Raw genomic sequence first — 16,733 nt, 5'->3', positions numbered from 1 at the left:
TCTTTCTTTCTTTCTTTCTTTCTTTCTTTCTTTCTTTCTTTCTTTCTTTCTTTCTTTCTTTCTTTTCTTCCTTCCTTTCCTTTCCTTTCTTTCCTTTCCTTTCTTTCTTTCTTTCCTTTCTTTCTTTCTTTTTTTATTATTATTATTATTATTTCTTCTCTGGGGACATCCCCTTTCTATTTCTTTGTAGCTGCCTGACCTCTTGTCATGATTGACATAGAATTACCTTGATTTATTTATGTATTTTGATAGACTTTCTTTGGTATCTATTTGTACATTCAGTCAGGTTCTAGATAGATTTCTCCCATCTAAGCACCATTTTGGTTGTTTTTAAGGCAGCTACTTTGGTCCGCTATTATATCTGTAGTTTGTTTTGTAAAGACTAACTGAAAGATACAGTCCCTCGTCCTTGAAATGTTTATGTGTCTGTTTGAAACTTGCCTTTCTAGAAGAACACAGAAGCTAATGGAATCAAAAACAAATGGATAACTTCAGATATTATGAGACAAAGAGTGTGAAAATCCTGTATCTTTTCAAGAGAAGTAAATTTTCTAGGTGATAAATGTGAAAGAAATGGGACTTTTAAAGAAGTGATGTATGTTAACTAATTGCCCACACTGTGTTTACTGTCTGCCAGGCAGAGCATCCTATCACTCTTTTCTCATTTAATCATTGCAGCCTGTCAGATGGGCACTATTATCACCTCTATTTTATACATGCAGAAATTTAGCCATAGTGGAATGTGTTGCCCCAGGTTACACACAAAGCTTAGTGTGAGGCTGGGCTGGGCACAGTGGCTCATGCCCGTAATCCTAGCCCTTTGGGAGGTTGAGGCGGGAGGATTGTTTAAGGCCAGGAGTTTGAGACCCGTGTAAGAGCAAGACCCCGTCTCTACTAAAAATAGAAAAATTAGCTGGGCATGGTGGCACATGCCTGTAGTCCCAGCCACTTGGGAGGCTGAGGTAGGAGGATCGCTTGAGCCTAGGAGTTTGAGGCTGCAGTGAGCTGTGATGACACTCATGCACTTTAGCTGAGGCTACAGAGCAAGACCCTATCTCAAGAGAAAAAAAAACGTTTAATGTGAGGCAGAGTCAGGATTTGAATGCAGATAATCTACTCACAGGCTCTTAACTGTTAGGACGTTGAATTTTAGGGAAAGGCAAACTCATTATCCTTGATTATTAATTCCTTTTCAGATGGCAACTCTTGGGGAAGCTCGCCTAAGGGAAATGGAAGCCTTGCAGGCTCTCAGACTCGCCAATGAAGGGAAATTGCTGTCGCCTATCCAAGATGTAGAGATGAAAGTCTGCCTGTGTCAGAAGGCCCCAGCTGCTCCTATGATCCAGTGTGAACTCTGCAGGGATGCTTTCCATACCAGCTGTGTGGCAGTACCCAGTATTTCGCAAGGTCCCCGAATCTGGCTTTGTCCCCATTGCCGGAGGTCAGAGAAACCTCCGTTAGAGAAGATTCTACCCCTCCTGGCCTCCCTGCAGCGTATCCGAGTTCGCCTTCCTGAGGGAGATGCACTTCGCTATATGATTGAAAGAACCGTGAACTGGCAACACAGAGCCCAGCAACTGCTTTCGTCAGGGAATCTGAAATTTGTGCAAGATCGAGTGGGCTCAGGACTGTTATATAGCAGATGGCAAGCTTCAGCAGGACAGGTGTCAGAGACAAACAAGGTGAATCCGGAGTTTTTGGGTTATTGGAATTTCCAGAGCTCATTACTTTTCTCCTGAACCCATAGCTCTGATGTTGCTATGCCTTGGTGATTGCTTTCCTGTTGCCGGCGCTCGCCGTACTGTAGCTTCCCACTTCGAAGATCGTGCCTGTCTGCTGTGTTCTTCTAGTTTCCTCTGCTCCTGATAGTCAGGAGTTGTTTCTCAAGCGCTGTTTCTGTAGAACACATGTTTACCTTTTCACATATACAAACAATTTTTCCTTTTATATGTGTGTTAACTCACATATATATTTAACATATACATATATATATATTCCTAAATTTTTGCTTGACTAAAAAAATTTTTTTCCCTGCTTCACCTCATGTAAGTCGCTTAGGAGAAAGGAAAAGTGCTTCTTGCCTTCTGTCTCTTGTTGCCCTTCTAGGAAGAAAAGTTATTGAAAGTGTTTGAGCGCTGTGTTGCTTCAGAGGAAAGACTATGGGTTTCATACCATTTGTGATCTTTCTGCCAAAAAGCAGATTCTTGTCACCATCACTGGGGTGGGTAGGGTTTTCTGTCTTTTTCTATAGGTGGCTGCAGGGAAAGAATGTGAAGACATCAGCAATTACAATCAAGAGGGCAGTATTGAATTTTTTATAAGGTTAATTTGATAACTTTCAAATTTAATACATATTTCTCTATCAGAGATACCACAGCTCTCTTGTGCCATATGAACACAAACATACTAATTATATAAGTCAAATTATTGATAAGATCAGAGGTAAAAACCAAAAAATGGTCTCTGTCCTATTTGTTCCCTTGGTTTTTGATCTCTTTCCTCGTTTCTGAAATACAGTGCCCGGCACGTAGCAGATGATCAATTAAGTATTTGTTGCATAGATGAGTTGTGGCCACCTGGGCAGCCCACAGTGGAGTCATCTGTATTCTTTACCCAGGATGTGCTAGTTTACCTTCATTAATAAAGGGAAAGGACACAGCTATTATTTACTAATTTGTGGTCAAAGGAATGTTTCCCCTAGCGTCTTTACTAAAGGAAGATAGGGAGGTGGTTGTGAATGATTTCCAACAGGTCCTCCTTTGATTACTCAGAGGGGAGGGGGACACATGTCTGTGTTCATCACATTATACCCATCAATAAGGATTAAAAGGCTACATGATCTATTCTGACACGGAGGAAATAAAATGGCTTATTTCCCAATGATCTTCTACATCTCTGAAATCAGTCCAAGTGAAACCGAAAAGATTAAAAGCTTGGTCTTCAGGAGGCTATGAGTTGATTTGGCTGATCCTAAAATGCCGAGAGACTCTTTTCAGTTTGGGAGAATCAAGTCTTTTTTCTGGTTGCCTGCCTGGTAACTCTTGCTACTTTCATTGGACTGATGGGAGTATTTTTAATCATAAAAAAGCCTCATTATAAAATGTTTTCCCTCCTTTAGGGATCTCAGCCTCCTGGCACAACATCCTTTTCCTTGCCTGATGATTGGGACAATAGAACCTCATATTTGCACTCTCCCTTCTCTACTGGACGGAGTTGTATTCCCCTCCATGGTTTGTATTTTGTTATTATTTTGAGGGCTGAATAGTAACAGGTGATCTTGTACTAGGTTTTTATTATAGATGATCAGATATCATTAAAAAGGACTTTATTCTTAAATATGCATTCTTAAATATGGATATGCAAGATGGGGAGGGATCACATTTCAAGGTTTATAAATGCAAAGGAAACAGGAAGGCTTTATAGCCATTGCTTTCAGAGGCGAAAGGGATTATCCCATGCCAACTGATGATTAAATACCAAGCATTTAGGTCAGATGCTAAGTCATGAGCCCCCTGTTGCTTCATTACTTAGGAGAATTGTGGGGGGGTCTTAGAGATAATTCATGTTTGAAAACTGCCTCCTTTTTTCCTGTCTACCCCATGAGTTCTGCCTAAAACTACAAGCGGAGTCCTGCTCCTTAGTCACGCCGTCTCAGTGTGTGTCCAGTGACGTGGTCAGAGATCCTTGATCCGCTCAGGTTGTTCGTGTCCTCAGCTGTCAGTTTGTTTCTGTACTTTCTATTAAAAGCCATCAAGGCAGAGCTCTCATTTCTTCTTCATTAGCAATAAGTTAAGTAAGAAGAGGATTTGGTGTTAGAAGACTTAGGAAATCTAGTTTGGGCTCTGTTACAGCGCGGCTTTAGGCACATGAAGTAAACCCAACTTCAACTGAATGTAACTGAAGAAGGAGAGAGAGGGTGATACAGTTTGAGGGATAGTCCTTCCACTCACCCCACAGGTCCAAATGTGAATGTGAAACACTCTTTGTTGTCATCATTTTGACTTGGTCTGGTCTTTAACAGGCATTAGTCCAGAAGTGAATGAACTGTTGATGGAAGCCCAGTTGCTCCAGGTATCCCTTCCTGAAATTCAGGAACTTTACCAGACTTTACTTGCAAAGCCAAGCCCAGCTCAGCAAACTGACCGAAGCTCACCGGTTAGACCCGGTGGTGAGAAGGTGAGTGTCTTGGAGGCTGCTGAGGAAGGCGGGGCGGGGCTGGGGCAGGCTTTTTAGTGTCATCGCATCTAAGTAGTTTGGTGAATGAGATGGCATCTTGGATCCAGAAAAGGATGTAAACTACCCCACAACTCTGTTCCTAAGGCTGTCAGTGAGAAGATGGGTGCTGGGCACCATCTGCTACAGTTTGGGCTCTCACAGCCCGGATTTGGTCCTGTTTTAAGTCACTATGTGAAATTATTTTTTTATTTTTAGCAGGTTACTCCTCATCATTCCCATGTGATAATGGTGTGAAGCAAGATTATTTTTCTCCATCAGAGAAATGCTATGTAGATGAAAATGTGATCTCCTAGCTGGGAAGGGCTTTTGGAATAAAGGTTTCAAAAATCAGAGATATTCCTAGAGTTAACATTTCGTACGTGCTTTCAGTTACTCCTGCAAACCTAACAAGACAGCTGGTGTGAGAACTGGGTGATCAGACAGAGGATGCCCATTTTGAATGCTCACTTACTTGAAGGATACACAATAATATCCCATTTCTTAGCATAGCTAAAGATACTACTACTACTTCTGATAAACTGAGCTATCACATTTAAGGCCCCTGAAGATACAGTTAGGATAGAAACCTACTAGGAAGACTGAAGCCAATTTAGGGAAGAACCTCAGTAAAAATAGCATGAGGGCTAATACTGGTGTTTAGCGTTTTATTTTTTATTATGATACCAAATAGTATGGCACATCATTGATTGTGTTCAGTTAATGCACCTTACTTCTATTAAGGATGCGAGTGTATGTCCTTAAAGAAGGAACATACTAGTGTGGCTCCTTAGGTGCCTACAGGTCAAAGGACATACATATAAACACCTAAATAGGACCAGGCACAGTGGCTCAGGCCTGTAATCCTAGCTCTTTGGGAGGCTGAGGCAGGAGGATTGCTTGAGCTCGGGAGTTCAAGACCATCCTGGACAATAGTGAGACTCGGTCTCTATAAAAAATGAAAATTAGTTGGGCATGGTGGCGCACAGCTGTAGTCGCAGCTAGTTGGAGCCTGAAGCAGGAGGAATCAGTTGAGCCCCAGGAGTTTGAGGTTGAAGTGAGCTATGATGACACCACCACACTCTAGCCCAGGTGACAGTACAAGACCCTGTCTCAAAACAAAAACCTAGATAGAAACTATATAGTGGTAATTCACTCGTGGATTTGGCTAAAGGAAGACTCTTTGTAGGCATCTCTGCATCTTCTGGTATTGGTTGGCTAATTTGAGGGCTAATGACATCTTTAATGTTGCCTTTTTCCAGTGTTCCTTTGGTAGCACTAATAGTGAGGGGGGAAGGAAGTTAAACTCAAAACTGGTTGTCCTGTAGGACTTGGGGGAGGAGGTGGTAGTGGTAGTTAGGATGCAGTATTTTTCACTATGGATCGGGGGATTGGATTTCTAATTCTCTCATTCTCTTTAGCTTCACTAGTTTTAGTAGTAGGCAAACTGTAGACTAAAGTTGAATTTGCCTGTCTTCTACCCAGAATGACTGTTGCCGAGGAAAGCGAGATGGAATTAACAGTCTTGAGAGAAAACTGAAGAGACGCCTGGAAAGAGAGAGCCTCTCCAGTGAGCGATGGGATCGAGTTAAAAAAATGCGGACCCCCAAAAAGAAGAAAATCAAACTGAGCCACCCCAAGGACATGAACAGTTTCAAGTTAGAGAAAGAACGTAGCTATGAGTTAGTCCGTTCAGCCGAAACTCATTCCCTGCCCTCAGACACATCCTATTCCGAGCAGGAGGACTCTGAGGATGAAGATGCCATCTGCCCAGCTGTGAGCTGCCTGCAGCCAGAAGGAGATGAGGTCAGTGAAGTTTGGGCCATAGAGGACGTGCTTTCCCTTAACTCAGAAACCCTGTAAGCTAGACCTCATCTCGCTGGGTCTTTCTCTTCTGCTTACCTGCTTTGAGCTGATCTGAATGGATTGCTCAGCCCTCCCCCACTGATATCTCTGCTCTCACCATCGTTCCTGGGTCTCCTCCCTTTTCTTGAAGAAACTCTTGTTCTTCCCTTTTTCCTTTTCTTGCTCCTCCAGCTTTCACCGTCCTGCACTGAGAAGGTGGGAGGGATGCTGACGTAGCGCCCTTTGGCTTACTTATCGCAGGGCGGCGCTGTCTAAGCCCCAGAGCACACATGACCTGAAGAATGACTTTGACTCAGTTGCTTTGGCTGGGGGGCCGGCTACACTCCTTTGGCTTAGCTGTTGTGCCAGAAGTCCCAGTGATGGGACGGTGGCCGTTAGTGTCGAACGGCCTGAATATCTTGAGGCTGGCCTGCCCAAGTTTGAATCCATTTTTTCCTCTGAAAACCCCATCTTCCTGCTCTTTGTAACCAGGTGGACTGGGTCCAGTGTGATGGCAGCTGCAATCAGTGGTTTCATCAGGTCTGTGTTGGTGTCTCCCCAGAGATGGCAGAGAAAGAAGACTACATCTGTGTGCGCTGTGCTGTGAAGGACGCACCAAGCCGAAAGTAAAAACACAAAAACAGACACCACCACCCCTACTTAATGTAATTCAGGACTCCAACCAAGAGGATTTCTTCAAATCTCAGCAAAGCCACAGGACTGGTATTCAAGCCAGCCTGTAAACGGTGCTATTTCTATTCCTTATGGGATCATTTTTCCAGGACTCTTTGAAAAAAAGAAAAAACAACTAAAAAAATTTTTGACACTTTTTGTATTTTTTCCTTAAGAGCTGTTTGTGGTTGTTGAGGTTTAAAAGCTGACTGTTTTTTGCAGGGGTTTCCACCAATTTGGAAGGCATTGAAGTTTGCACCTTTTCATGTACAGCATTAAAATTTTACCTCTGTCTGGGATTTACCGGCTTAGGAGTCCAACTCACTTTCAGTGCCCAGAAGGGCACCAGAAATTCCAGTAAATCCTCATTTGAGGAAGCTCTCCCTTGTTTACTCTGTTACCACCACATTGGGGAACTTTTTAAGTTTTTCACTTTTGGGGTTTTTGTTTGTTTCGTTTTTTCTTTATCCACTTTTCTTTTTCCTGGTAGACTAGGTTTATTTATCTGAGCAATAACTTCTATGTTGGTTTCAGTGGCTGGAATTAAAACAAAACAAAACAAACTTCTGAACAGTGTGTCGGTGCTTTAGCATTTGGTTGATGTGCAGAACGCAAATGTCTAGTTTCTAGTGTCACTGATGAACTGGTGATGTAGAAAAGAGACTGCTCTGTAAGTAATTGCCACAGCTGTACTTTGGCTTTCTCCCTGCCCCTCCTTCCTCTCCCCTATTTTTCGGTAGCTTGTATGAAATGTCGCAGTTTATGTTGTGGAATAAACCCTTGGTCCTAATATAACACTAAATGCTGGTTATTTAGAGCCATTAGACTACAGCTGCTTCTGCCCTTCTACCTTGTGGGCTTGCAGAGCTAGAACGGGTTGCTTGCTTTTGCTTCTGCCCAGCCAGGCTGTGACAGCAGTGGATGTTACCTGTGAACAACATTAGGGGATTCTTCTTTTGTGTCCTGCTCTGTTTGGTGGGCCATATGCCTCCAGCCCCCGCTAATAAAGAACCGCCCTGTCTTCAAGGACTAAAACCTGTCTTTAAAGCCATGCTCTTTTTTGATAAGCTTTCTCAATGTTGGCAAATCACTTCAATCCTCAAATCAGTCCTCCTCGTGGAAATGATGCCTTTATTATATTCGAATTGACAGGGAAATTTGGTTTAGGGTTAAGATTGGAAGGAAATCTAAGGAAGATTCATCCTCCTAGAAGTCTGGGTTTAGTATATGGGTTGAGGGGGAACTTGTGAATCCCCAGGCTCTGCTGTTCTGGTTTCCTTTCCTGTCTCTTTCTAACTCTAGCTGTCATCATTGGTTGTGGGTAGCCCAAAGCTGTTTTCCCTCCTTTTTTCTTAAAGGGCTCTGTTTTAAAGTACAGAAGGCATTCTGGTGAACAAAGCAGACTTTTGCTTAATTTTTCCTATTCTGTTGCTAATATTTGTTTTCCCCACATTCTATAGCCATAAACCTAAACATGGGTAAAACTGGTGGGTCTTTAACAAAATAAACAACAACAAAACAACAGCAGTTTGTGATGTAGCAGAGATTTAAATGTACTATCCCCTTTTATGCAATTCAAATAATTAAATCTCTTTACGAATGACTTCTAGTTGTCTGCAGTTTTCCTGCAGTTGTGATGTTTCTCCTTGTCTGGTGGGGGTTCTGGGGCCAACAGAGAAGAATAGTCTCCAGAGTACAATCTGGAACAAAAGTGGTTTGGCCTTTTTAGTGTCCAAATTCTTAGAACCCCCTTGGCATTGGGACAGGATGTCAACTGTCCCAGTCCTCACCTTCCACGAGAAAGTAAGTTGAAAAGGAGACACTGCTGCTAGAATAAAGCCTTTGCCTTTAGAGAGCTTTTGCCCGTCTGTAAGCACACCACCCCCAGTAGTTTTTCTTCACGTGTAGGTTGTAACAATCCCTGACAGCAGCATCCTTGCTGAGGTAGAACCTCTGTATCTCTGAGTGAGGGGGGAGAGATAGGCATGTGTGTGTTTGAACCGTCTCCTCTCACTAGGTGAGAACCACTGATCTTTTTACGTGCGATGATGCTGAAGGTAAAGAGAATATCAGTTGTCCATAATTATACTGCTACTAAATAACAATGCCTGGGTTTTGTCTTCCAGTGTTCCTCATACCTGTACACTATCGAACACCAAAAGTGAATGCAGAGGTCCGTTTATCTTCCAATTTATGCCTTTTATGTACCCATAAAGACTACAGACTGACGTTATCATGTAAAAACCATGTTTCATTATGTGTTAGCTGTGAAGCTGGCCTTTACCCTAGAGAAACCTCTGAACTCTTGTGGAGAGAAGATAAAATACACACGGAATGACACTTGAGTTTCCCTCTCAGTAGTCCTGCCACTACATGAGGTGGGGGAGGGGAAGGACTGTGTTAGCTTGAGCCAGTAGGAGCGTCAGAGGGCCAGTGGGTAAGGAAAGAATCTGGTGAACTCAGCACCTTACCTCCAACCACTGTTTGTTTTTTGTTTTTCCTTCCAGATCAGACTCTGAGGGATTTTTTGTGTAGAATAAAGGGTTTGCTTTCTGTAGCCTCTAACCTGAAGAAAGATTGTGTAATTTGGAGTAGCCGTAAAGGAGGTTAATTTCTTACAGCTCTGTTTCAGCATTCTGGGAGGTGTAGCTCATTTGTCTCTCTCAAGGTTAACCTAAAGCAGAGATGTCACTTTTGGAGGTTGGTAAAAACCTGAATTTTGGCTGGATGTGGTCGCTCACACCTGTAATCCTAGCACTCTGGGAGGCCGAGGTGGGAAGATTGCTTGAACTCAAAGAGTTCAAGAGCAGCCTGAGCAAGAGTGAGATCCCTTCTCTACAAAAATAGAAAAAGTAAGCCAGGCGTGGTGGCGCATGCCTGTAGTCCCAGCTACTCCGAAGGCTGAGGCAGGAGGATCTCTTGAGTCCAGGAGTTTGAGATTGCTGTGAGCTAGGCTGATACCATTGTACTCTAGCCAGGCGACAGAGGAAGACTCTGTCTCAAAACAACAACAACAACAAAAAAAACCCCTGAATTTCCCTGCTTCATTCTGTCATGCAGAGCTTAAGAAAATGAGACACAAAAATCCGGAGGTTTTGGATTTTATATTTTGGCAGACGTGTCTGAGATGCACCTAATTTGCCATTATACCCACCATAAAAAGCAACATGGCCCCTTGGGTATTAGTGCAGGATAAGCCTGAGAACAGAGTGGACGCCTGTCTGGAAGGGGGTTATACACGGCTTACTTCCCACCTATCAGGGCTGTGCTCCAAAGGCCATTTTGTAATGGGTTTCTGCCCTTTTTTTCCACTCAAAATGATGATGGATATTTGGCAGTTCATTAAGACCTGCTTCTGGTTTGGAGCAGGCATTGATTGGTATTTAGTGCCCATGGGTGTTTTTCTGGGCTCAATCCTAAGTTTCTTGTCGTATAACGGACTGAAATGGTTTATAGATGCTACATACCCGTAACAGAAGATAGTAAGTATTTAAGATTCTTGTCCATCGCCAGGCATTAAGCCAGAGCTGGTTATTTATTTGTGGAAATTTGAATTTTTTTTTTTTTTTTTGAGACAGAGTCTCACCATGTTGCCTGGGCTAGAGGGCATCATCCTAGCTCACAGCAACCTCAAACTCCTGGGCTCAAGCAATCCTTCTGCCTCAGCCTCCCGAGTAGCTGGGACTACAGGCATGCGCCACCATGCCTGGCTAATTTTTTCTATATATTTTTAGTTGTCTGATTAATTTCTTTCTATTTTTAGTAGAGACGGGATCTCGCTCTTGCTCAGGCTGGTCTCGAACTCCTGAGCTCAAGCAATCCACCCGCCTCAGCCTCCCAGAGTGCTAGGATTACAGGCGTGAGCCACCGCGCCCGGCCCAGAGCTGGTTATTTATTAACAGATTGACTATATGTTAGTCTGTGCTGGGTGTCGGCCTATATTAAAATGGTCTTTCCGCGCTGTAACGCTGCAGAAAACACAATCCCCTTCTGATGAAGCGTCGTCGCCTGTTGGGAAGAAGAGCTGAGGAAAGCAATGAAGATGGCAGTGTCGGCCTTGCTGAGCTCCCCGTGAGCGTCGGGGTCCTACCTCAACTCCCGGTGACCAGGAAGCACCAGAGTGATGGCTTCACCCCCTTCGCCCATCACCAGTCCCCTGCACGTGGCTCTTTTCAGCTTCTCAACTTTAAGAGGTTCCACACGTGTAACTTGTAATAGAAATGTTACTGAAAATCTGCGTAAACCAAAAAATTGTATAAAGTAGGAATTTGTATGAAGTAATACTGTCGTAAATCCATTTTCAAGGTATAAAGAATCAATTCGAAGTGTGTATATTTCACTTCTCCCTCCACATTTATGTAAACAAATTTTCATGTTTCAATATTGCTGACACAAGAGTGCACCTTACATTTTTATCAGGGTGGTTGGAACACCTAAGCCAGGCAACAGCAGAACAGATAGTCCAGCTCCCTGTTTTGGTTCTGGGTTAATTAATTGTACAGGGATGCAGGGCTGGAATATGGTGAGTTTGGGTACCATTTTTATTTTCAGGATAATCTGCTACATACAGAAGAATGGAATGGTGAAGTCATTTATCTGTTCCAGGTGAGTGGAGGCCAAAGAATTATTCTCTCTGCTTCCCCTTGGATGGGAAAATAGAGAAAAAGTTGCCTTTCTGAGGAAACAAAAGTTATTTGCTCTATTTAAATGTCCAAAGACCGCCTCCCCACACACACACACACACACATACACACGCACCATCCCCAGAAATTTTAGCTCCTGGCAAACTTTGCTAGCTAGAAGCTGGAGAGGAGTGCAGTTGCAAGCGTCGCCTCCTTTTTCCTGCCAAAACCTTTTCCCTGCCCACGTTCTGTGTGAACACACACAAAGGAAAGCCCTTTTTGCATATGATCGGGACAGGTGGTTTGATGTTAATCAGAAAGTTAAAGGATAGAAAGATTTGATTTTAACCTAAATCATAGGTAAACATTCATATAATAAACTCTAAAATTGAGAAAAGTTGCAGTTTGGGGATGAGGGCCTTCATTTATAATAACCATAATGTATTATTTATGATTTTCAGCTTGGGCTTTAAAATGGATAAAGAATTTAGACAACATGAAGGAATTTGATTTTAGGATTCTAGATTTTTACTCATTTTCTCCAACCTTTTAGAAGAATTTCACCCATACCTAAATTGACAGCAAGTTTTACAAGTAACTCAATCTGATTTTGTAGACACAACTCTTCACACTCATTTCGTTGGCTTATGTAGTAATTAAAATACAGTTACTGTAACAGGCTGGCTAGTTGTGATTAGGAACAAATACCACTCAACTGGTGAGAACAGAAGAGGGCATGCTACTGTGAGCACATTTCACAGAAGGAATGTAGAGTTAGAGCTTAGTTACTTCAAGTTTGTTAAGAGAGTGCTGCCTTTAAGTCACATGGTCCAGCTCTTGCAAGACTTTCTAAGCTCCTAGGAGATGGCTGCTATTAAAGATGCTCCATAACTTCTGGAGCTCTCCTAATTCGCTGACCAGTTATGACACACCTGGAATTTTCGTTTAATGCAGAATGATCGCCTGTCATGGTCACTGTTCCTTAGAATGACCGTTCAAGGTGTAAGAACTTAACTCGCCCATTCCAGTCCCAGGAGAGGTAGACTCTAATCAGATAAGACTGATCTGGGCCTTATTGTAAGGAAGAGCTATTCCTCTGATTGTTACTTTGCTGGTTCTTTGTCCAGAGGTGGTTTTGTTTGTTTGTTTGTTTGTTTTTTGAGACTTGTCATGCAAGGCGGAGTGCAGTGGTGCGATTGTAGCTCACCGTGGCCTCAATCCCAGGCTCCAGTGATCCTCTCACTTGAGCCTCCCTAGTAGCTGGGACTACAGGCATGCACTACCATGTCCAGCTAATTTTTTGGTTTTCTGTAGAGTCGGGGTCTCACCATGTTGCTCAGGCTGGTGGAACTCAAGTGATCCTCCTGCCTCAGCCTCCCAAAGTGTCAGAATTACAGGCGTGAGCCCTTTTTCCAAGGCTTTCTGCAGGTCTCAACTAAGAATATTGGTCCTGGGGTTGGAGAACCTGCTTCATGTCTCTGTCCCTGTCTCCACATCCCCAAATTAGGCTGGAAGGTAACAGAGTGGGCAAATGTGACCTAGGCTTTAACCTTCAGTCACTGATCAATTTTTTTTGTGGCCCTGATTGGGAGGTGCTTTTGTGAGATGTCTCAAAATCTGGCAGCCATGGTTAGCCTTGAAATGGCGACCCTCGAAGGGGCCAAATGCCTCAGCAACGGTCAGCTTTCTTTCCCCCGCTGAGACTGAGCACACGGTCAGTAACGCGGCGGGTTCCACAGACGCGTGTCCTCGGCTGCAGTTTCGCAAGAGGAGGCAGGTCCCGGGCACAGGCTCCTGGACTTTCTCACGCCTTGGAAGATGAGCAGAGGTCCTGGGGGACGCGGCCGCCACATCTTGTTTCCACGCTCTCTTCATTTCCATACCACGCCACTCCCCCCCACCACACCCAGAGAAACTCTTCAAGGAGCTGAGTGAACAACTGGAGTAGGTCTTAATTGGATCCAGGGGAAGAATGTCCAGAAAGCAGAGCAGAGGAGAGTTTGAAGAAGAAGTAGGATGATGCGCCCGGGTGTGCGAGCTCTGGGCTCGGCGCCCTTGCTTCCCGCCGACTTCATTTGGCGCTTGTTCTCTGAGCCTGCTGGACTGGAGGCACCTCTGCTTGCCACTCTCGGCTTGGCCGCCAGATGGCACCTTCCGGTTTCCACAAATGCCGTGGATCCTCGTGCCACGATGATGCGGGCTCGTCCTGTTAGGCTGGCCGGAGGAGGGAAACAATAAGAGTGAGCTTAGGCAATCTTCAGTAAGATTACTAGGAGTTAGTAACGTGAGGCTGCAGCCCTTTCTAGCAGAGAAGAAAGACTTTGCCCACCTCCTTCCCCCAACTTTGGTCTTTGAGTAGGTTTATGCACAGATCCAAGGGAAAATGGGGAAGGGTAGAGGTCCTTGTGGTGCAGTCAGTACAATTTAACGGATGACCACGGGGAAAGGCGGGCCCTGGTCAGAGGGCTGAGGTGTGCTAAGTGGAAACCTCCTTCCCCCAGAGCCACGGTCGTTGGATAAAAGTGGAGGACAGAACTGGCACGTATTACTGAGGCTTTCTGTGAGTCCAACTGACTAGGTCCTTGGGGAAGCAGTTCCCTTTCTTCTAATATTAATCCCCAATACGCTGAAGCCACAGGGCCACGTGGGGTGAGTGGATTGGGATATTAGTGTTCCCAGGTTCTTCAAGATAAGCCAGCAGGAGCTCCTCCCAACACGCAACAGCAGAGGGCAGCAGAGGACCAGGATTTGGCTGCTTCGCTCTCCCAGTTCCCGGAGCTGGGCCCAGGGAGGGGGCGCAGTGGTAGAGAGACTTAGACACCCAAGGCCATTCATTCTCCATTCCTTTGCCTCTCTGTGACCTGCCTAAAGTTAGAAGTCAGGGTCTATCTTCTGCACTGTTGTAGCCCTCACAAAATTCTGCAGTTCGTTGTCTAACTTGCTTGCTGTTTGAGAGGAGATTGGGTTGCGGGCCTAAGACCCAAGACCAGGCTTGGTGTTCCCCTTCTACCGGAGGCAGAGCCCATCCCAAGCCGGCGGAGCTGCCCATTATGTGCTCAGCCCTGCGCTGGGTCTCTTAGACTCGGGGATGTATAGAACAGGGACAGGACTCTGTACCAAGGAGTCTGAAGTTTAGTGCAGAAGGGAGCTGTGTGAGCAGATCTTTCTAGGTCCTTGCTCTAGTGAGCATGCGCACACGGTTAGGGAGCTGGAGGAGAAAGAGCAAGTCTTTAGAAAGGGGAAATTTTGAGTTGACATCTGTACTGAGGTTATTGCCAAACTGGCCATGTGGCCTTGCTGAGGATGCGGGCCTGGCACGTTTAAAACAATACCGGCTTACAAATCCCCAGGGTCGCTTTGTCCTTCCCCCTATAAGTTTGACCGCAGCTCCCCAGAGCACCACCAGAGCGTAAGTCTGGCGCACTGACTACAAATTGTTCCAGTAAAGGTGGTCTCTGACCAGGGACAGGCCCTGGCTCACTGGCACCCCTGCATACTGAAGCTGGGTGCAAACTCTCTGGCTGTGTGAGTGGAGAAGAACCAGGGACATGGTCCCCGGAGTCTGTGCCCGGTACCTTCAGGGACCTCCGTGGCCAGAACAAGCTGCACATCTAGGGCAAGCTGAGGAAGAAGGCATTTCAAATGTGCATATAATGATGAGAAGTAATAAAAGCTAACACAACACTTAATTATAGCCAGGCGTGGTTCCAGATGCTTTGCACGTATCAACTCGTTTAATCTTCATGTCCCAGTGAGGCCAGTACTATCATACCCATTTTATAGATAAGAAAATTGGGCTTCAGAGAGGTTAAGACGGAAGGCCATCCAGCTGGTACGTAGAGGAGCCAGGACTGAAACCCAGACAGTCTGGTTCGAGTCTGAGCCACTATAAACAGGACAGAAGGCCTCTGCGTACCCTTGGGCCTAACCTTTGAGATGTGTGATTCCCCAAAGCGATAGACCATTCCTGAGAACTCCCCAGCACAGCTGCTGATGCCCGTAAAGGCTATAGTTTTCCTCCCTCCCACCACCAGTTGGGTGAGGCTTATAAAACCTTATTTTGGAGAACTAAGTGAACATTCTTTTTTCCTAAACTGGTTTGGGTAATTCCATCAAGTTGGAAATGCATCTCAGCTACCTCTCTAAGGCCCTGGTATCTGCTTCCTCTAGGGGTAGGCACACAGGTCTGTATGCAGGGACCCTGCCCTCAGGGGCCTGCCAGGGGGGCAGCTCCATGATCCTCAGCTCCCACTGCGCACCTCCACCTGCCATTAGCAGAGTCATCGCAGTTGGGACTAGGCCAGGCATATTCACTGTGTTCCTAGTAGCAAGAGCAAGTCAGTCCAAGAAACCAAGGAGACCCCTAGTGATGGCAATTGCATAAGCGTATGTGTGGAGAACCTCGGGGTGACTGGCCTGCCCGGGAAAAGGAAACCACAGCATCAGGCAGGCCTGGCCCGAGGTAAGCTGCTCTTGGGATGGCGGAACTTTTCTGGGCAGAAGCTCCTAGTCGATGCTCCGAAACCCAGATAACAGGTGCAACAGGCACGTGCTGCTTGTGTGTCTTCGCAGCGCAAACACGCAGCTGTCTTCTTTCTAGAACGGAGGCCATGCATAAAGCCAGACCCAAGCGAGGGTAGGATCTAGCTCAGGGTGTTCAATCCTCCTTTTTAAACCTTCCCCCAACCGCACCACAGACAGTATGAGGGGGTAGGCAGCCGTCCTAGGGCTTCTAGATTCACTGGGTTTCTCTGGGGAAGTCACACACCCTCTCTGCAGCAAACGACATGGAGAATCATCATTAGACTTGCTGGCCTCCTGGAGCTAGTTACTGTAACGCTCCACACTTGTTGAGCGTTTGCCGAGTGCCAGGTATATGCTAGGCACTTAGATGACCTCCGCTGACCCTCGCCACGTTCCTAGGAAGCGCATTAACTCACGGCCTGCGGGAGGGCGGTCTGGCTCCCGGACCCCACCTGGTGAGCCCCGTGGCCTCCTTTGAGAAGCGGCAGCGGCAGGGGCCCTACAGGCCCTCTACTCCAACTCCAGGTGGGAGCGATTTTTCTAAAACATCAAATTGATAAGTTGCTCCTGTGCTTGGATTCCTTCAGTGGTTTTGATGACCTTCTGCAGAAAATCCAGACAACAAACCTACAGAATCTTTCACTTCTCCCCAAACCCACCTGCGCTCCAGCCCCACGGAGCTGTTTCCGTTTCCCAGGCCTCATAACGGCAGCTGCCTCTTTTGCTAAGGCCCTGCTCAGCGTTTGTAAACATCATGCTACGGAACCTTCACAATTCCTCCGGGCAGGTGGTTCATTCGACAAACAAGGAAACTGAGGCTCTAGGGAGGCCGCACAGCTTTCCGGCTCCAGTGCTGAG

General features: G+C 45.5%; 1 protein-coding gene across 1 annotated transcript in view; it reads left to right on the top strand.

The window, feature by feature from the left end:
- KDM5B (lysine (K)-specific demethylase 5B) overlaps positions 1–8,332 on the top strand; it is a 76,371-nt gene extending 68,039 nt beyond the window's left edge. The window contains exons 23-27 of the mRNA XM_012655938.1: positions 1,197–1,682; positions 3,119–3,230; positions 4,022–4,176; positions 5,698–6,018; positions 6,550–8,332. Of these exons, the coding sequence (XP_012511392.1) occupies positions 1,197–1,682; positions 3,119–3,230; positions 4,022–4,176; positions 5,698–6,018; positions 6,550–6,687 (1,212 nt within the window). The 3' untranslated portion in view covers positions 6,688–8,332. The remainder of the gene's footprint in view (positions 1–1,196; positions 1,683–3,118; positions 3,231–4,021; positions 4,177–5,697; positions 6,019–6,549) is intronic.
- The last annotated feature ends 8,401 nt before the right edge of the window (positions 8,333–16,733 follow it).

Source organism: Propithecus coquereli, unplaced genomic scaffold (genome assembly GCF_000956105.1).
Source record: "Propithecus coquereli isolate 6110/MARCELLA unplaced genomic scaffold, Pcoq_1.0 Scaffold491, whole genome shotgun sequence".
Classification (NCBI taxonomy): domain Eukaryota; kingdom Metazoa; phylum Chordata; class Mammalia; order Primates; family Indriidae; genus Propithecus; species Propithecus coquereli.
Note: the sequence above shows the minus strand (reverse complement) of the source record. Positions and strands in the feature narration are given on the sequence as shown.